At 45.8% G+C, this 20,185-nt stretch overlaps 1 protein-coding gene across 6 annotated transcripts; it reads left to right on the forward strand.

Moving 5' to 3' along the window:
- Window positions 1-1,064: 1,064 nt before the first annotated feature.
- On the forward strand, window positions 1,065-19,701 carry EXD2 (exonuclease 3'-5' domain containing 2). Of its 6 annotated transcripts, none has more exons than XM_075754214.1 (9): window positions 1,065-1,689; window positions 3,134-3,543; window positions 4,456-4,712; window positions 5,765-5,891; window positions 6,702-7,024; window positions 9,964-10,070; window positions 10,289-10,424; window positions 11,219-11,425; window positions 12,745-19,701. In XM_075754214.1, exons 2-9 carry the CDS (start codon window positions 3,205-3,207, stop codon window positions 12,959-12,961), a joined length of 1,713 nt encoding a protein of 570 aa, XP_075610329.1. In that variant the 5' UTR covers window positions 1,065-1,689; window positions 3,134-3,204; the 3' UTR covers window positions 12,962-19,701. The 6 variants fall into 6 exon arrangements, with proteins under 6 accessions (XP_075610329.1, XP_075610328.1, XP_075610324.1 ...); XM_075754213.1 differs by having other exon boundaries at window positions 1,066-1,689; window positions 5,858-5,891; window positions 11,219-11,575; XM_075754209.1 differs by having other exon boundaries at window positions 1,070-1,689; window positions 11,219-11,575.
- The last annotated feature ends 484 nt before the right edge of the window (window positions 19,702-20,185 follow it).

Genomic DNA, 20,185 nt, shown 5'->3' on the forward strand with positions numbered 1-20,185 from the left:
GGAGTGAGTGAGTGGCTGTGTGGTGCTTAGTTGCCAGCTGGAGTTAAAGCAGGACAGACCCCAGCACCAGTGGGACCTGACATGATCACACCATCCTGGGCTTAGACCAGGTGCTTAGAACAAGCAGCTGTTTAAGCTTTAATGGCCTGGTCATCTTATTTTTGATAGGGAGAGGGCCGTATTTGCTCAGAGAAGTGTTATTCTGGAAACCAACTGCGTTCCTTGTTTGCTATCAATTGGTCCCTACCTCATTCCTGAGTTTAAAAAAAAGGGGGCAGGGAAGAAGCAATCATTCACCTACAGACAGAAAAAATACTGCTTCTATGGAGATTTTTCCCTGATGACAGCCATTAGCTGCTTTGTTCCACCCCTTGGACAATCTGTCTGCTAAATGCCAAGTCTCTGCTAGGGAGATCCTCCTACCCTGATAATTACGTTGCAAGTGGCGAAGTTAAAAAATGAAATGTGATGCTGACTGTCACATTGTCAATTTAAAGCAATGTTTCCTGAGGTTTCTCCTTCAGGTGCAAGTAGCTGGAATTCTAACAGCACAACAACTGGGAAATATGGGGAATTGCAAAGGGATTAAAAGAAATTGGGTTCTCAGATCCCTTTTGGTTGCAATGGAATTTGGGCTGGAAACTTGTTTGGTTTTTGACAATCTTGGCCTCAAGACTTGATGATGATAACCCTGAACACGGCAGCTGCCTGTAACGTCATTATCTGTGTGTTTTGGCGTCACAGCTCTAATGTTCATACTTGTTCCCTACACGTGAGCTTTGCCACAATTATCCCTCTGATAAACTCTCCATCCTTTCCAGTTCATTTTGTCCCTTTTTGTTTTCTTCCACTTCACCACTTTGGAGATGGCTAATTTGCTTTTTATTTTCCCGTCTGCCTTTGCTCTTTAACCTCCCGTTCTCTCTGCTGCCCGTTCCAGCGCTGGGGTCCCGCTGCTGCCCGGGGAGGTGGGCAGCCCCGCTGCCCGCCCCGCTGCCCGCCCCGCTGCCCGCCCCGCTGCCCGCCCCGCTGCCCGCCCCGCTGCCCGGACTTGGCTTTGCCCGTCCGCTTCACGGCACCCTCCGGGCGCGGGTGGCTTCCTCAGCCCAGCTACCGCTTGCTCGTCGAGTCACCCTGACTGCCAACAGCAAGCCTCTCCTTCCACTTCAAAAATCTTCTGTTTTATCGATACGCGATACCACAGTATTATTTTTTGAGGTGGTATCCCCGGTTGAAGGCACGCTAACGCCCGTGACCCCGCTAATTCCCGCTGCTCCGCGCGGAGCTGCCAACACCGGCCCGTCTCCGGGCCGCCGCCCCGAGCACAGTGCCCGAGCCCCCGCCCGGGTCCTGCCGCCCCGGGAGCGGCGCAACAGCCACAGAGGCGCTCCGCCGGTACGACCGGGGCCCCCAAGTGACCGAGGTGGCAGCGCACGCCTGCCGCGGAGGATCCGGACACGGCAGCCCGGAGGCGCCCCGGGGCTGCAGGCCGGACCGGTACCCAGAGCTGCCGCGCGCTCGGCCTCAGCCGCCCTGGCAGCAGCTGCCGTACAACATGGCAGCGCCCACCTCCCGCTCGCATCGCCGGGAAAGAGGAAGCGTCCGCCACTCTTAAGTCTCCCGGTGTGCGAGGCGACTACCCCATGGGGGGTTCCTGCTGCCGGACACAACCGTTCCGCGGAGACGCAGGTAGCGAGCGGGCAGGTGGGCGCCCCGGCGGGGTGTCTGCGGCACGGGCCGGGAGGGGAGGGGAGAGGAGAGGAGAGGTTGCTGCGCGCATCCCGGGGGCGGGTCGCGCCGGCAGGTGTCCCGGCTGCGCGGGCCGGTGGGCCTGTGGCCTCCCTGGCCTGGCCTCCCGCCTGCCCACTCCTCATGGGGACGGCACCCGGGCGTCTTCCCGGTAAAGCCTGGACTACGCCTGAAACGGGCAGCGCCTTCCCCCTGTCGCCGTGGTGCCAAGGGACGCTGCGGGCCGCCCCCTACCTGCCCCCATCCCGCCGGGCCTGCGGGGCGGCCCAGAGGAGCGCTCTCTGCTCTCTCCGAGAGGGCCCGGCGGCGGCCAGGCCCCGGCCCCGAGTCCCCGGCCTGCCCCGCGCGTCGCCCTCGGCCCACCGCCGCCCCCGGGCCGGGTGGCCTGGGCCTCCTCGGCCCGGCCGGCGTCTCCGCGCACCGCGCTGGGGCTGGGCCGGGGGCGGTTTGTCTCATCGGGGCTTCTCCTGCCGGGGCGGGATGGGGCATCCGCACAGACCGGCTGCCTGGGGTGACAGGCCGCGGTCTGCACCTGCACCCCCTGGTTCCCAAAAAGGTGGCAGCTGTTGGACCGGGGGCAGACGCCATAGGTGCGGGTGGCCCTCGTTGCTTTCAGGCTTCTCGCTCGGGTGAAGAAGTGAGAGTAAATTACCCGTCACATCGCAAGCGTTCAGGCAGGCGTGCGTGCCTGTGCTCTGAATGCTCTTAGCGGTTGCGCAGGGCTGTAGTGGCACCGACACCACAGCTTCTGCTCGTGCGGAAGAGTGTGTACAGGAAGACCTTTAATAATAACGTGGTGGGTTGGGGAGATGGGGATGCAGGGGCAGGATTGATTTCAGTTTACTGAAGGGGAACTAAGCTTTTGTACGATAGAGGGAGAGCTATGTTAGAAATAGATGCTGCTTTAGGGCTTTTCAATGCCTGAAGAGCTGTTTGACCTTAATATGGATGTGAATGTAATGGGCAATGCCCATTTTTAACTAATGCATGAATGGACATGCATATTCTGCAGCAATTTCTTTAAGTTGATCTGGTTCCAAACTGAGCTAAAAGATGTTGATAATAGTCCTGACTATTTTATTTTTTTTAAGCACCAGAGTTTGTGGAAGCATCTAGTTGCACCAGTATAAACCAGTGGATTCCCTTTAAGGTTTCTGGTGGTGTGATGAACAGCAGCATTCAGTCTCCTGTTGCTGCCCAGTCCACCACTGCAGCAGTCTGTCCTCTGAACCACAGTCTATCAAACTGAGACCTGGTCCTTTTTCAGTTAGGATCACAAGTTGTGGCTAGAACCTTGGTATGATACCAATGGGTATATTTAGTACCTCTAAACACATTTCACTAAGTTGTCTTTAATTTCCACCTCTCTCCTTTTTCTTTGCAGGCCATGATAAAATCCTACAGTGCCGTTTTGAGTGGGTGAAGTGAAGGGGGGAAAAAGGGGAATAAAAAAAAATGCCCAAGCAAACAGCAGTGACGATTACTTTGGCGACCCTGCTGGGTATTGCAGTGGGGGGCCTGGTTTTGTGGAAAGCAACGCAGCGTCGGAAAGGAAAAGCATGCTGTAGTAGTCAGCAAGAGAAAGCAGTTATAAACTCGAGAGATGAAAAACTGATTAAGGCAGAGGATAAGGAGGTGCTTTCCTTCTTCAGATCTCCCACCTTTTCCTGGGTAGAGAGGACCCTTGGTGCAGACATAGTGATAGTTTCAGAGCAGGAGGAGTGGGATCGTGTTGAACCTTTGCTGAAAAAGGAGCTGGAGAAGCGGCCGGTGCTTGGAATTGATTGTGAGTGGGTGAGTGATCAAGAAGCTCTCTCCTTTAGGTTGGAAATTCCAATGGGAAATTATCTGGGGAGGAGCGATTCCTTTCATTGAACAACAGAACTGACTGTTTAAACTGCCTGTGTGATTATCTGTCATGACAGCAGTGAATTAGCTGCTAATTTTGATTGTTCTCACATTTAAGTGTGCTGACTGCAAGTTTTTAATTCACTAGTTCTATTCATTTGCTGAAGTCCTGTGGTAAATGGACTATATTAAATGTAGTGATAATTGTATGGCTAAAATACAGCATTATACGTTTTGTATAATATCTCTTTAAAGCTACTAGAAGTAGCTTGGGTTTACACCATTTTAAATCCAGCTACATAGTTAAGAAACAATTTCGTAAGAATAATAAACTCAAAAAGGAGGATAGTACTGATGTGTAGATATAACTCACTGGGACTTCCAGAAAACAAAGATTCTCTTCCGTTGGTACATTTGCTGTGTGAACTCTCAAAACAGGCTTTGAGTCATATATAAAGCCTGGCTTTGCCATTATTTTGGCTGGAAATTTATTCACCCCACAGTCATTAGTATAAGCCACGGTTAAACAATGTGTTTGCCATAAGCATTTATGTAGTGTGTGGCTTTGTACGGATGTGGATTAAGAAATGTGTCTGATTTCTTCTACCAGCTCAGCTATGGGGGGGGGAAGGGTGAAAGGGGGAAAGTTTCTCTTGTAGGAGTGTGGCAAGAAGTAGCTGAGGGACAGTAATACTGTGAAACAGATCACATAATTTACAGTAAAATTTGAGAGGTGATACTTGACTGTATAAACTGATAGATCTTTCCTGTCTTCAGTGGCCTCTTTTGCAATTTGTTCCAGCCCCAGTACTGCTAAGAGTACTGTAACCCAGACTCTGACTTTTGTCTTCGTTTCAGGTTTCTGTGGAGGGAAGAGCAAATCCTGTATCCCTTCTACAGATGGCTTCTTCCAGTGGCCTCTGCATTCTTGTTCGGTTGCCCAGGCTTGTTGCCAGTGGACAGACTATTCCAAAGACCCTGTTGGACATCATGGCAGATAGCACTGTGTTGAAAGTTGGGGTAGGATGCTGGGAAGATGCTTGCAAGTTACTTCATGATTATGGTTTTCCAGTCAAAGGGAATGTGGATCTCCGGTATTTAGCCATGAGACAGCGGTGAGTTTCTGAAACCAAACACAGCTCTTTTTGAGGCATCATTTGAGTTGGGAATATTTTTAAAGTAATTTGTGTATGCTGAATGATACCAGGCAGGTAGGTCTGGAGTTCTCACAGTGGTTTTAGGGCATGAGCATTGACATCTGCAGCCCGAGAACATGTCATGCTTCTATTCTGTGGTCTTAATCAAAATTAAATCCTCATGAAGATTTCATATGCTAATTGTGTCTGTTAGTCTTCTTGTGCATACCCATGTGGACTTTTCTGAGTATCATGCTTCAGCTGGTAAGAAGTCCAGGCATAGTGATATAACACAGTGAGTGTGATCACCATGTCAACAGATGTTTGAATACACTGCCTAGAAGTATGGGGTAAATGGGCCAGGGGCACGTAAGTGGAACTATCGAATTACAGGATTTCTTGAAAAGTAGCTAAAATAAACCAGCTCAATTTTTTTCTTCTAATAACAATGCTTCCATTAAAAGGCTACAATTATGATGTCATTTTCTCACCCTTCGTTCTTCCTAAGATAAAAAATTTTACTTGCGAATATTCTTCACGTACAGTATATGCATGCCTGGGTGTGTTGTTAGTGATCTGGGGCATGAGTTTGCTGACCTGATGGTGCCTTTTAGCAGTGAGGATGGACTTCTTGTCTGTAGTGGCCAGGATTCCTCCAAGCCATTCCTGGCCCTTGTGCTCCTCATGAATCCCTGGAGCAGGCGGTCCATCGCTCTATGATAGACCTCTTCAGTTCAGAAGTGGGTAGTTCAGAGCCAAAGGCTTCAGCCTTAAATGTTACCAACCCCTAGACTTGCCTGTTCTGGATATTGCAAGCTCTAGATAATTACTAAATCTAGAAAGGACATTTTAGCGGAGGGGAGGGAGAGGGCCTGTAAAGCTGACAGACAGCTGCGTGCTGTTTGAGTGGGAGTCATGCATTATGTGCATTGTGTTCTGGCAAGTTCAGGGTGTATGAGGCCATCCGAATTTGCATGGGTGTATAGTTTCGTTTTTAATATGTTTGTTTCACTTTCTTTGTTAAACTGAAGGAAGGATCTACTTCACAACTGCCTTAGCCTTAAGTCTTTAGCTGAAAAAGTCCTGAACTGCCAGCTTGACAAGTCTCCTCATGTGCGTTGCAGCAACTGGGAGGCAGAAGAACTGACACAAGATCAGGTGTGTCTTCCACTTCAACTTAGTATTTTGGGAGGAAAAGTGACCTTCTTAGTAGAGAAGAGGCATTACAACAGGGAGTTCTGAGCCTGCTTCAAGTTCTGCCTCAAAACCTTATGTGTGACTGTGGTCTGAAGTTAATTTCAAATTCTGTGCCTGCGTTTCCCTCCTCTTCCATGAAGATAATTTTCTGCTGTTCTCCCTGGATTCTTGACCCTTGTTTTCCTTTAGTCCTGAAAGATCTATAAGGCAGGATCCCTTGAAGAAGTGTTTGTACACCCAAAACCTCACCTTTTTATTATTTTCTTTCCTCCAATCTATAGCAGTCAGTGCAATATTAAAGAGAGACCCTGGAAACCATGTTCACCATCTTTAGACCATTATGGTTTCCCTCATTGCTCACTTTCTTTTCAGTCATCGTGCAGATGTCTACAAAATCAGTGACCGGTAGAGGGAGTGACAGGATAAATAACCATACTGAATATTGGTAGACAGTGTGTCAAAAGTGAGCTTTTTTTTTTAATTAGGGAGGGCTTGGTGGGACAGGAGGGTGTTTGAGGCCTGGCTGACCTGAAATTTTTTCAGTCCCTTGCAGTTCCTGGGGGCACGCATGAGTATTTCAGGTCTGACTGACCCTAAAAATCTGGGGTGTGGTGATGTTATGAAAGTGTCACTCAACATGCCAGAACTTTGCATGAACTTCAAAAGGAAATAAATCCACCTTCTGGCTTTACTGTACCTAATGTTAACCACAGATAATGTTTGGGAGTGTTTGCTGTTTGTCAGTATCTCAATACCTATACTTTTCTGCAGGTTCTCTATGCTGCAAGGGATGCCCAGGTCTCCGTGGCTCTGTTCCTCCATTTGTTGGGATTTGCCAACCTCCCTGCTACATCTGAAGGTGAAAACTCTGTCGCTGCTTGGGAAAAAGCACTGGGTAAATGCCGGGGCTTGGTGGATATCCCGTTTAGAGGAAGGAGGAGTGGCAGCACAGGAGAGAAGAGTGGGGAGGGACGCTCCCCTCAGAAAACAAAGAATCGGAAATCTTCGGTGAACGGCCAGCCCTCTGTCAGTCAGCAAATGAGAGATCCACGGAGGCAGAAGCGAAAGCCTCTGGGCGTGGGATATTCTGCAAGGTAAGTCTGTGAGAACGTTTTACTCCTTGTGCCACAGATGGAAAACTTTAAATGATGCCTCATGTTCCGCTCATTAAACCAAATGGCTAATATGAGCTAGGAAAGGAAACACGGGACCCAACAGTTGTGGGAGCCAAATCCTCTTTCTGTTTTCCCCATTTCCCTCTAGGTGATACTGAAAGTGGGGGCAGCGTTCAGTCATGAGCAGGTTGAGGGGGCTGTCTTCAGCTTTTGCCCTTCCTTCTCTTATGGAGGCATTAGCTGGAGAGCAGAGTCCCAGCAGGAGGCAGTTCACTGTCCAGGTGGCATTTACTGCCCCAACAGCTGTGCCCTGTTGCCTCCAGGGAAAAGGTGGCAACTGCATGGAACTTGTCCTGTGAGCAGGATCTGCCTTGTGGACTGCTGTTTGTACTGTGCTGCCCAGGTCACTGTGGGCACAGAGGTGTCAGGGTACGGAGCAGAACTGAAAGCTAAGGTTAGGAGGGATGAGAGAGGTTATGTGAGGTGCCAGAGGGCACAGGAAGGAACAGTCTGTGGCAGCATCAAAGCACTGCACTTCTGTGTTGGCTAGGGAGAGAGAGGAGGGAATGGTACTACTTTGACCTTGCAGGGGCAGCTGTTGCTGGATTAAGGATACCTGAATTCCCCTGTCCCACAGGTGATTTTTGTGGAGCAAATCCTAAATTCTTACAGCCTTTTGCTAATGAAAGTTCAGTTGTTTTTAAATTAAAACAAGTTGGAGAAGCCTCTTTAAGCTCAATGCAGTGGAAGATGTGGAGAGCTAGTATGTTTGGTTTTGTTTGGATACAATCTAATAAAATTAATCACATGGATGTAGGAACTAAAATTGTCTGCAATTACCATTTGGAAAGAAAACCAGTCATTTTAGTATTTGTTGTCTCCTTTTCAAGTTTATTGGATTGGCAATGAAGGCATTTTAATGCAGTCAATAATACTGATTTCATTAGCAGTCATTAATGGTATTGTGTTTTACCCAGCAAGTGCCTTCAGATATTTTTTTTTTTCAGTTGGAGCCTGTGTCACACAAAACAGAAGGACAGCATCTCAAGGGAGGATTAAAATTTAAACAAAATTGCATTCCAAGCTCAATTGAGATCTCCCCATGTTTGTTTGTTTGTTTATTTATTGTTTTTAACCATGCTTGACTTCATGAGAGATCTGTAGACTCACTGTTTTTTTACAGTATCTCCAGCAGTTTGGCTCTGGTCTGTAGTAAGACCGGATGCAATTTCAAAAGTCCTTTTCCACTCTCCTTTCTTTAAGCCTGTTTAGTTTTAATGTTTATTCATTTAGAGTTGGGAAGTACTCAAATTATTGTGGTGATTGAGCTGAACTGCTGATGCTGAGTGGAAGGAAGCCTCCTGTATCATTAGTTTTGTTGGGTTTTTTTTCCCCCCATGGACCTAGAAAGAAATCCTTTCGTCAGATTATATAGCCTGTGAATTAACCTTTTTAGAACATAGAGCTCTGCTGAGTATTTATTTATATGATGTACTGGAAAGAAAGGAAACTTTTCCACAGTGTATTGACATGTCTATCCCTGGCCGGTTCCTCCCACGTGCTCCCCAAGCCCAGCCTGTTCTGCTCTTCAGTTTTCCTTGAAGGAGGTTGGCAGAGTAAGGAAGCGTTTTCCTGCAAAGCAGAGCCCCTCCACACACTGCCACAAACCACCAGACACCGCTCAGGCAGGACTTTTCCCCACTGACTAAGGTTAGGTGCCTGTGCTTTAGAGGGCCTCAGCTCAGCTTCATTGTTCCCCTGGACTCATGTGTTTGGGTTCCCAGTGCTCCAAGAGTTTTTTTGTAGTAGTTCTCTTGGATGACTGAAGTAATTGCCGTTCACACTGAGTTTTAGAGAAGTCATCTTAATAAAACATTGTCATGGTTTTACCCCAGCCGGCCGCTGAGCACCACGCAGCTGCTCGTTCACTCCCCCACATCGGGATGGGGGAGAGAATTGGAAAAGTAAAAGTGAAAAAACTCGTGGGTTGAGATAAAGACAGTTTAATAGGTAAAGGAAAAAGCCGCGCGCACAAGCAAAGCAAAGCACGGAATTCATTCACCACTTCCCATGGGCAGGCAGGTGTTCAGCCATCTCCAGGAAAGCAGGGCTCTGTCACGCGTAACAGTTACTTGGGAAGACAAACGCCATCGCTCCGAACGCCGCCGCCCCCCCCCCCCTCTTCCCCCAAGCTCCTTATAAACTGAGCATGACGTCATATCGTATGGAATATCCCTTTGGTCAGTTTGGGTCACCTGTCCTGTCTGTGTCTCTTCCCAACTTCTTGTCCACCCCCAGCCATCCCGCTGGCAGGGCAGTGCAAGAAGCAGAAAAGGCCTTGGCCCCGTGTAAACTCTACTCAACAATAGGTCCATAGAACAAAAACATCTCTATATTATCAGTGCTGTCTCCAGCACAAATCCAAAACATATCCCCACACTAGCTACTATGAAGAAAATCAATCCTCTCAGCTGAAACCAGGACAAATATTAAGATACAGGCTTAGGCAGTTGATCCTTGAAATTGCCTTGCCTGTAAGTTGACACTCTCTTTTAGTTTACTCTTAGCTTATCATCCTTCTTAACTTCAATTCTTTTTTGTTTTCTAATGTAATTTTTTTTTTAAATGCTGTCATCATTGATGGCATCTCTAGAAAACTGGGATTTAGAGTTAGAATTCTATTGTCAGCAGGAGAGCAAAGATACCTTACAGTTGGTGAACCCCAGGTAAGTTTTTAGATGTTCTGCTTCCCTTAGCAGCAGCCTGTGCAGTGCTCAGCAGCCTTAAGTGTGTGTTTAGGGGCACTCCTGTGGTTTGGAGGAGGCTGCATGAAGCGCAGTGTGGAACGCACGGCTATAGAGAGCTCTGGTTTTTTGTCATGCTGTTATAGTTGCTGTAATGCTGCACTTGTGTCATAGAAAATCTCCGCTGTATGACAACTGCTTCCTGCATGCACCAGATGGACAGCCCCTGTGCACCTGCGATCGCAAGAAGGCTCAGTGGTATCTGGACAAGGGGATCGGAGGTGAGCATACCAATTTTCCTGTTGGTATGTGAAATATAGCACTTCAGGGTTTTTTTTGCCTTGTTTCTTAGATAAGTGGGCATGAATTTTTTGTATCCTTTCTTATCGGAAATACTGTTGGGGATTCACTAGGACGACTCCTATGTTTTAGTGTTGTTATTTTAGCTTTCAAATACAAATTTATCTTGAATATTCTCTATTTGCCTTTACCCTTTCAGAGCTAGTTAGCACAGACCCATTTGTTGTGAAGCTGCGGTTTGAACCTTCAGGACGTCCCGAGTCTCAAGTTGATTATTATCTGACAGTCAAAGAGAACCTGTGTGTTGTATGTGGCAAGCGAGAGTCCTATATCCGGTGAGTTTAGTGGGGTAGGAGAAAAATGCATCTTTTTAAACAGGACTGAGGGCTGCATCTAGTTTGGCATCCAGAAGCTTGGATAGCGGCCTGAAACATCATGCTTGTTCACATACTGGATGGGCTATTGCTATTTGAATGCTCTGTAGTCGTATGTGTGTGGGTAAATTTGACAGTGAACAGGCCAACCTTCCCTCTTCTTCCAGAGGCTGGAGATACCGGTCCCTGGAGAGAACAAAGCATATGGAACATGTATGTGCTGCAGTTTGAATGACAGGGGGCAGCAGTATGCCAACACATGCTGTTCTGATGGCATCCTCTTCTGAAAATAGCTGTACTATTCCTTCCACTACTTAATTGTTATATTTTTGAAAGGTTTAGGTGAGCCTGAAGCCCATGAGGTCACAAAGGGTGAGATTTTTGTCTTTGCAGCTGCTGCTGTTTAGCTGAGAGGTATGCTTGTCACACTGCATAGCTTTTTTTTTTTTTTAATAGTATGAATCACTTTTTTTTTTCTTAAATTAAAGCAATGAATTTTTGGAAGGGGGAAAAAAAAGAGAAATGCAGAAAACCTGTGGAGAGAAGTATAAATAAAAAGAAGTTGCAGAATAGCATGCACTATTGTAGCAATATAAACAAATAAACCTATTGCTGCACTGAGCGTCCTGACTCTGGTGATCTTTATTTTCCTGGACTTTTAGTATTAGTTGACCCTTTGCAGGCCAGGAAGAGGAGGAACTGGAGAGTCGCAGCTCCAGGCAAATATAATAAGCTGGCTGGCTTGTCTTCCGTAGGAAGAACATTGTCCCTCATGAATACCGAAGACACTTCCCCATCCAGATGAAGGACCACAACTCCCATGACGTGCTCCTACTCTGCACATCCTGCCATGCCATCTCCAATTACTATGACAACCATCTCAAGCAGCAGCTGGCTGAGGAGTTTGGTGCCCCCACTGGCTCTGAGGAAGGCGTGCGTCTGCTGGAGGATCCTCTGCGCAGGCAAGTGCGCTCGGGGGCCCGAGCCCTGCTGAATGCAGACAGCCTGCCTGACCCCCGAAAGGCAGAACTTCTGCAAAGCATCCAGGATTTCTTTAACACAGAGGCAGTCACCCCAGAGATGCTCCAGGAAGCAGCTGGTCTGGAAACCAGGTATAACAAGCCTATCAGTAGGTCTAACATTTTAGTCATTTATGCTGGAACGTAAGTTCAACAAAAAGTTTTCTACACATAGAGCCTTGGGTAAATATTATTGCAGAAAAATGAAAGAAAATCCAGCAGGATTTGCAGAGCTGAGGATCACACATGCTGACTTCCTCTCCTCCCCACCCCCTCAGCTTTTTAATGAAAATAAACCAAAACCCATTGCTAGTCTCCTTGGGATGTTGATGTATCTTTTCTAAAATAATGGTGTCAAGTTAAGGAGTGTCTCAGTTTCAGACTACTAGAAGCTGATCTGCACAGGAAAAATGAGCCTCTAAAAGCATAACTTTATCCTTTGTATAAGCCTGCAGAGTCTGGATTTATGGCACTTTGATGCGTTTAACTAGAAAGCAAGGATAGGAAGGAGATAACTGTATGTGCTTGTAGCCTAAGGCTCTAAGCAGACAAGCACACTCTTCATTTCTTACTGTGTTTTTGTTTACCCCCTTCTCCGCTCAACCCAGCAGTCGTCTCTGAACTGCAACTCTTGTTTCTTCCCCTCTTTTCCTTTCTCTTCCATCAATCTCCTTCCATTCTTGCTCTCCATCTCCCCCTCCACTATTTTATACTTCTTTTGAAGGACAGATCAGGGAGGGAGACTGAAAACCAATCATACCAGAAGTCTCCTCTTTTTCTGAAAGCCTCCCCAAATATCTTTTCTTAACTAGTATCTGGTCTCTGTCTGCATGAAGTCGATATTTTCTCCTTGTTACGCTCACTGTTGTTTATAATGTGCCAATGTTATAACTCAGAACCTACCCAGGCAGGGAATTCAGTGGCAGGATCAGGGCTCTGGAGTGTCATATGGCTCTTACCTTGAGAAATTTGCAGTCTGTCTCCTGAGGAGCTTGTAATGGACCTTGAGAGCTTTGTTTAGTATTGCTATAAAAGAACACTTTCTCAATTCAAGGAAACCAGCTTCCCAGTGTGACTGTGTTCCAGAAAGCAGTCTGGTGTTGAAGCAAAGCTTAAAACTCTCCCTCCTGGTTAGCTTACTTTGTGTCTGTAATTAAACTCCGCAGCTGAAAATATCTTCAGTGTCTTGCTGTTCGTAGTAGACGGATCTAGAGTCTGACAATGGGCTTGTGTGAAAATAAACTCTGCTTGTGTCCTGGCAGGATCTGCAATGAGAGCTACATGCCACACGGACTGAAGGTGGTGCAGTGTTTTGCTAAAGGAGGCCTGCGCTCCCTTATGCAGTTGGAGAGACGCTGGCGGCAGCATTTCTTGGACAGCATGCAGCCCAAGCACCTCCCAGAGCAGTGGTCAGTGGACCATAACCACACGAGGCTGATCCGGAAGTACGGGGAGGATCTTCAGATTGAGCTGTCATGAGACTAACTTCCTGGACTCTAGGTAGTGTCTAATGGACATACGTAACTGAAGGTGGAAGGACTGGGGTTTTTTCTGTGTCTGCACTAACATCTGGGCCTGCTTTTGCAAACAGGCAGCAGTGGATCTGCCAGATTCGGCATTTTATATAGTTAAATCCATTGACTTGAATTTTCAGATGGTTTGGAATTTTTAATCCTACTCTGTCACTGACTAGTTCAGTGCAAGAGTGATGTACTAAGGGAACTTGCCTTCTCAGAGTGACTATGGAGAGTTATTTTCTGCTCCCCTAGGACGGCTGATGCCTCCAGACCATCTCTTTTAACACAGAGCACAATATACGAACATTTCCACGGTATCCAACAGATATATATGTACCCTTAGCTGCACCTTGAGAGTCTCCTGATAAAAGTCTTTGCTTTCAGTGCAGTTGTACTCCTATGAGTTCTTCTCAGAGAAGACTCCCTGCCAGAGAGAGATTCCTCGTTTGGAAGTGGCAAAGAAATCTTACCTTTTTTGCAGATTCTGAGCTGTATCAGCATTGCGTATAGGCCTCAGTGAATTTCCTGGTGGCAGGTCCCTGATAAGAAGCAACACTCTTTGGCAGTATGGAAGCACCCATGTCAAGTCTGTTCTTAAACAGCTTCCAGCAGCACATGTTCTATAAAAACGTTATTTCCTACTTCCAGTTGTTTGTCATGAATAGGTCTTGGTGGATACCTTTTCATATCAGACTGAAGTGAGGTCAGGTGTCTTAAAAGGGATGCGAGGAACCAAATTTTATTTAATGACCAGCATCTTTAAGAGGTCAGACCATGTGTGGCAGAAAGCTGGAAAATCTGGTGTTCTGTTCCTGGATTTGACTTGTGTGATGGTGAGCAGGTCATACTCTCTTCACGCCTGTTTCTCTGTCTCTAAAATGGGACTAATAATACTTACCTATCTATCTCACAAGGGTGTTGTGAGGCTTAATTAATTCATGTTTTTGTAAAATGCTTTGAAAATATAAGCTAGTGTCTGTTAATTATTACTGTTGTTTTTTAAAATGTGCTGCTGTCTGACTTTCTTAAATAGTCATGTTTTTTGCCTGGTGCTAGATCTTAGTTAAATATAACTTTTTAAAATACGTACTGCTTTCTGTGAAATCACTTTTGATGATTTTGATTGCATGAGATGAGTGTGCTGCTTCTGAATGATGAAGCTATGCTCAACTTTTATAGGTCTTTCTAAAGAAGCTGCAGTAAAACTCTGAAATCATACTTCACACTACTGTGTATAGCGCAGTTGACCCATATTTTATTGTAACGTTTGGGCAGAATCATGGACCTGCTGTGATTGTGGCTGAAACTCTCCCTTATCAGATAATTCACGAAATTTCACAGGCCAGGGGTGAAAAAACTGTTTGTAGCAGAGACTGTTTGAGCTAAGTAGGAGCCATGGAGAAATGGTACATTAATGCTGTCCCAGAGGACCTGCAATAGCAGCCTGGGCACAAGGAATTGAAGGTTCATGACAACTACTACTTATCACAGAGCTGCAAATGAGACCAGTTTCATTGTAAGGGCAATTCTATTCCTTTCCTGTACCGCTGACAGGTTGTAACAAAAACCGATTTTGCCAAATGTGTTCTGTCTCTGTGTTCACTCACACAGCTGATTGTAATCTCAGCAAGAACCTCCTGTCTACAGCAGCAGCTTGGATGTAACTGTTTCTCTCCAAAGCATTTTGAGCATGTGTTCAGATTGTGCTATCCGCTATATTTAGCGCTACCTGATCACGGTGGGGAGAGCTCTTTGCATGGCTCAGAAACTCCTTTTCAACAATCAGGAGTGCACGGTGTCCATCTCACTTCATACTGCTTTGGTTTTCTCCCTTTGTTCTGGTGCAGGAACTCCTGATAAAGTGGTTCTTGTTTAATGGAACCGATGGGCTGACCACAGGACTGCTGTCTTTTCTGTTTGTTGAGACAAGAAAATGATGTTGAGACAAGAATTGGACTACAGGTCATCTAAATTTAAGGAGTCAGTGGCATCACTGAAGACTTTTGTGGGTTGGTGGGGGGTTTTTTTCCCAAATCACTTGTTCAGAAATAGAAATTGGCAAGGAAAATTTCCTTCATAAATATTTTCTTAACTAAGATTCTTTGTTGTTTGTAAGATATCCTTAATTTGCATCATTTTGAGTCAACCTGAAAGAGGAGGGGAAGCAGTGTATTTATTGTGCAGAAATAGATTATTTTTATATGATGATGATTTTAAATTTTCTGCCAGTCTATAGATAAAACTTTTGTGTATATCTTCATCGCTAATTGTTACATTCAGTAAAAATTTTCTCTTTTACCAGACTTACCACTATTGAAGCTCTTCTTTTCCTTTTTCGCATGCCTGCTTTTTCTTTTCTTTCCCTGTATCCCACCCTGTCCTTGTGAGTCCATCATTCCTTACAGTCACACCTGGACCTCACCCTCTGAGTTTCCCTTTCCAGTGCCTTCCCTGATCTGTATGTCAGAGATCAGCCGTGGAAGAGCCCATGCTGGCAGCAATACTGTACTTTGAAGCAGTGCGATAGCAAGTTTGCTCAGATAGACTCAAATTGTTGTTCTGAGGCTCTTGGTGCGTTTGGGTGCTGTCCTTGGCCTGGTCATGTTGGTCAGTCATTATTGTTATGGGTCTACCTTTTTTTAAATAAAAACTTAGATTTTGCTCAACCTGAGCATTCATCTAGGTTGCCCCAAGTACCTTACCTATACTAGGACGCTCCTGCACTGAACCCTGCACATTCATTTTGTCTGCCATGCCTCTCTGTGTGGGCTGGCTTTCACAACATGGGATTTTTCTTTCCGTCATTTGTCACCTTACATTTGTAAGTTTGCCAAAGGTGAGGTAGAGAAATTTTCCCTTTTATCTGGCACTTGATGCCACCTGCCTCAGACTGGTTCTTGCAGGTTAGTGGGGAGCACCCTCCAGCTGCTGAGGTCGCCAAACCTCACTTGGTTTATGAATTCCCTGCGGAACTTGCCTCCATCCCTTTTGTTTCAGGTGTTTTGCCTACGTGAAACGGATGTGCTTTTCTAAGAATACAGCACTCCTCTGGAGCGGGAGTACCAGCAGCCCCTGTGGTAGGTTAGCGTGCCTTCCCCCACGGGCTACAAACTGATTTCTGTCCTCCCAAACACTACAGTTTGCCTTTTTCTTGGCTTTGCAGTGACTTAGATATTATTGCAAGGTGCAAGAATTACCAGCCGAGCAGCATTTTTGATAGTCTGGCAGTTGGAGGTGCAGTGCTGCGTTTCTGAGCAGGATATACATGACATGTTAATAATGCTGCTGACAGACTTGGCATTTGGAGTGCTTTGGTTTCCCTCCTTTGACAGTCTTTAAAGGTCCCAGCTGTCACATCCATGACTGACAGGACTGAAGACAACATATCCCTGTGGGCTTCCTGCATTTTTCTCTGTTTGGTATTCACTCATGGCAGGGATGGGAAGCTCTGGCTCCCTAAGGAGTATCTGAACTCCGCACTATCTGTAACATGGTTTTGGTGGGGTTTTTTTTTCAGTGAAGGTAACATGGTTAGCCTTGCCCTGGCCCTGTGCTTAAGGGCCTTTGGAAAAATGGCCTTTTGCACGTGCAGAGGGAGCCTCTGCAATAAGGAGTCCCCAGGAGCCTTTGCCAGCGTGCAGTATTCTGTATTGATGATAGAGACACCTCCAGTCTGAACCAGTAGGTCAGTTCCCATTGCTGCTCCTTGATCTCCTCCCTCCTTCAGGCCTCCACAGTAGTCCAGACCTATACTGCCTTCTTCACTGTCATCCCCTTGATATTCGTTGGGAATAAGGGCCATTTTAAAGCCCTTTCTCTCATTTCTACGTAGTGCTGTGTTATTGGCGTAAGGGCTTTTCCCCACCCTCGGGGGTACGTTGTTCTGGAGAAAGGGATAGACAGTTTGAGATAAGTGCAAAGAAGTCATACTTAGCTTTATTTGTGAGTTATTAAGGGAGTCACAGTTGCCCTCTTGTATTAGTCCCACATCAAGGGAGTTTAGTTAAATGCTTTTGCAGGTAGAGAGGGTAATGCAAGAGTGCCAAGATGGTTAAGCTTACTAAAGGGAAAAAACCCCAAAGCCAAAAAGCCAAATAAACATGCATGGAACATAATTTCCCATATTCAAAGCAGATTCTTTTATCACTGTGAATTCCATCATGAACAGCAGACAGCTGTGGCAAGGATTGTCTGCACCAAGGTTAGTGCTGCATCCTCTATTCCCACTTAACTATCACGGTGCTTGTTTCTTTCTTGAACTAGCCAGCGTGATACTACCTGGGGTGTCGGTGTTGGTCACCAGGAAACAGAGCAAAACCTTCTTTCTTGTATTATTTTTCTTTGCAAGCTATTGGGCAAGTTCAGTTTCTGAGAGAGTAAACAGAACTGAAAAAAAGAGGACAGAGGCTTTTACTGTAAAATAGAGATGTCATCTTCAGGTAACAAGAAACCATTTCCTTGTACAGGAAAAACTCAAGCTTCATCTATAGATGATGTAAAATATGGCTTCTATCTTTCTTTTCCTAAAAAAATTGAGAGATTATGCAGTGGTTAAGGAGCAAAAGAGAGAAGACATACATATATCTCAGCACAAATATGACAAGTTGGCAAAAAGGTACTAGGCAGCTGTCAGAAATGCAGGCTTAAGAGAAAAACTGCCTGTCTAAATCCCCTCCACAAAAACCTGCAGCTCTAAGAAGCTGTTTCAGGTTGTAGCATGCTTTGTGGGGAACTGATGTGTATCTGTTTCACACTGATTAACAGCAAGTCCTTTCCAATTGATTGTCCTTTGAAAAATGCCAAACAGTACTTTGCATCAGCTGAGATATGCCAAGTGTTCTTCCCTTTTTCCTCTCTGCCCTGACTCTGTCCAGGACTTTTAGCCGTAAATAAAAGCAGAGAGACTGACTGCTGGTGGCAAGTTGTGAAAATGAGAGTGGGACCTCCTTTCAATGCACTGTGAATAAAAAATAGTTATCCCTACTTGTCTAGCAGGAGCTATGGAGAGCCCAGATCTGAGCTATAAGTATGTGTATATAGTTTTATGTTAGATTTTTGCTATTCAGATAATGCTTTCCATATGTTTTAAAAGCATTACACCCTCTTCTTTCCCCCTCTGGTTCTCCTGTGATATATGGGTAGCGATACTAGATGTTGTTCATCTGCACATCTCAAAGTGCTGTCATCTCTTAAAGACTGGCTCCATTTTACAGATATTTTCCCCACACCAGAAAAATAGTCAGTCCAAGCTGTAAGATTATAACTTAAGAAATCCTTACAGAGCCCTGGAAAATACCAGACTAGACTGCCTGTCTCTTAACAAATTGGTTACGGGGGAGAAAACTTAAAATTCAACAGGCCTTCAAGCATGTTTTGTGCATGATAGCTGTAGGGGACAAGCATGATAGCACTTGATGGCGCTGAGCATGAGGTCCTCAAGAATGCAATACCCAAGTATCTTTTTTTTTTTTTTTTTCCCTCTGCCTTGTAAATGGGCATGAGAACTCTCAATGCCACTGAGCTCTGGCCCGTTAGCTCCGTGCCCCCCAGTTCACTGCTTTCAAGGCTTCCCGTGTGTAGTGAAATACTGGAGGGCGTTCTTGCTGGCAGCAGTGTGGAAGCCCTGCTGCAACTTTGGACAAAGAAACTGGGAGGTGGGGTAAGTACAGGTAGATGGATGTAAGAGCTAAAACAGTGGATTATCTTTATTTCACTCCATTGGAATAATCACCAGTTAAAACCAGAAAGGCTTTCTGCTAGCCATCATCCTTTAGCTGGGTGTGTTTCACCCCTAGCTGTGGCTCATTGGTGGGTTCATAGCAAAACCTTATTTCTCATGATGGGCTGCAGTAGGGGACAAGGAAGAGAACTTGCTGTAGCTAGCAGGTTTGTACTTGGGTGAAAACCTCAACTGTCTCAGCCTACCTTGCCCTAACCACAGAGGGAAGGGAGCTGAGGGAAGCCTGGATGGGTCCTTGTTCTCCTCACTGCCTCTTTTGCTGAGGACCTGCCACTCTGGAAGGTGAGCCCTGTGCTCTGCAGGGGACACCAGCATGGAAATGTGGCTTATGAGCAAAGCCCAGAAAAACTGAGTTTGTCTAGCTTAGGGGAAACGAAGAACTGAGGAACAAGGAGATAAATTAAAAAAAAAATATTGTGGTGAAGAGGAGGGGGATTTTTGTGGTCCACTTTCTAGTCTAGCTAGGACAGGAGGTTATGGACTTAAATGTCAACAAAGGAGATTTGGGATAGTCATGAAGAAAAGCTTCCTTATGGTACGCATTGCTCCATGACACAGGTCACAGCGCTGCCTTACAAGCACGCTGACTGGCTCCCCAGCTGCAAACCATCTGTGCTGCCCACTGACAAACCTGGAGGTGATAAAAGCTGAAATATTTTAGCTAACTCTGTCCATGGGCATTCTGCTCCCATACGTGCTACGTGCCCTTCAGTCACCCGCTGCCAAGACTGACGCGCAGCGCTTCTCTCTGAACTGCTTTAATTAATGTGTGCCTGCTCTGGATTTTTATAGCTCTTAAAAAGAAGCTGTGAGTGGTATCTTGTATCAGAGGGAAGTTTTATATTACTGCTGTGAAGCTTGCCATTGCTACTGCTGAGGAGGTGACCTTGGCAAGTGTTCCCTCCCCTTCGCTCCTCGCACTATGTGTTAGCACCATGCTTTGCTCTTCCAGTCAAATTCTTTTTTTTAAAATATAACTTAGCAGTTTTCCAAAAATCACTGCTCCCTTGAGAAGAAATACAAAAACAGACCTCCAGACCTAAACAAACTTTCTCTTGCTGAATAAGCACTTGTTTTTTAAATCTCAGAACTTCATTTAGGGGGGAGACAATGAAGACAGTAACCTCGCCTGCCTTATTTTTCTGTAAATTCCTGTGAGTTTTTTGGGGGAAATTTTTTTCTTTTTTTTTCCTGGGAAGTTAAATGGAACTGCTTGGCAAGGAAACAAATTGAGCTGGAATCAAGATCGGAAATTCACACAAGTAAAACCAGCATGATTTTCTCACTTCTATCCTTACAGGGCTATACTTATATCCCAAAAAAAAAGATGAAGGGGGAAGCTTGGAAAACGCAATCAACTTGAAGGGGATTCCAAAAGCAGCCATGGGCTGCTGTGTATTAGGCACACGGCAAAAAAAATGCCCCAAATAATTCATGAGGGCAAGG

Source organism: Balearica regulorum, chromosome 5 (assembly GCF_011004875.1).
Source record: "Balearica regulorum gibbericeps isolate bBalReg1 chromosome 5, bBalReg1.pri, whole genome shotgun sequence".
NCBI classification, from domain to species: domain Eukaryota; kingdom Metazoa; phylum Chordata; class Aves; order Gruiformes; family Gruidae; genus Balearica; species Balearica regulorum.

Excerpts from the sequence above, each read along its gene's own strand:
- EXD2 (XM_075754209.1), top strand. The coding sequence starts at position 3,205 with ATGCCCAAGCAAACAGCAGTGACGATTACTTTGGCGACCCTGCTGGGT. Across the intron at positions 4,713-5,764 it reads TATTTAGCCATGAGACAGCG|GAAGGATCTACTTCACAACT; the intron begins GTGAGTTTCTGA and ends GTTAAACTGAAG. Across the intron at positions 10,425-11,218 it reads AAGCGAGAGTCCTATATCCG|GAAGAACATTGTCCCTCATG; the intron begins GTGAGTTTAGTG and ends TGTCTTCCGTAG.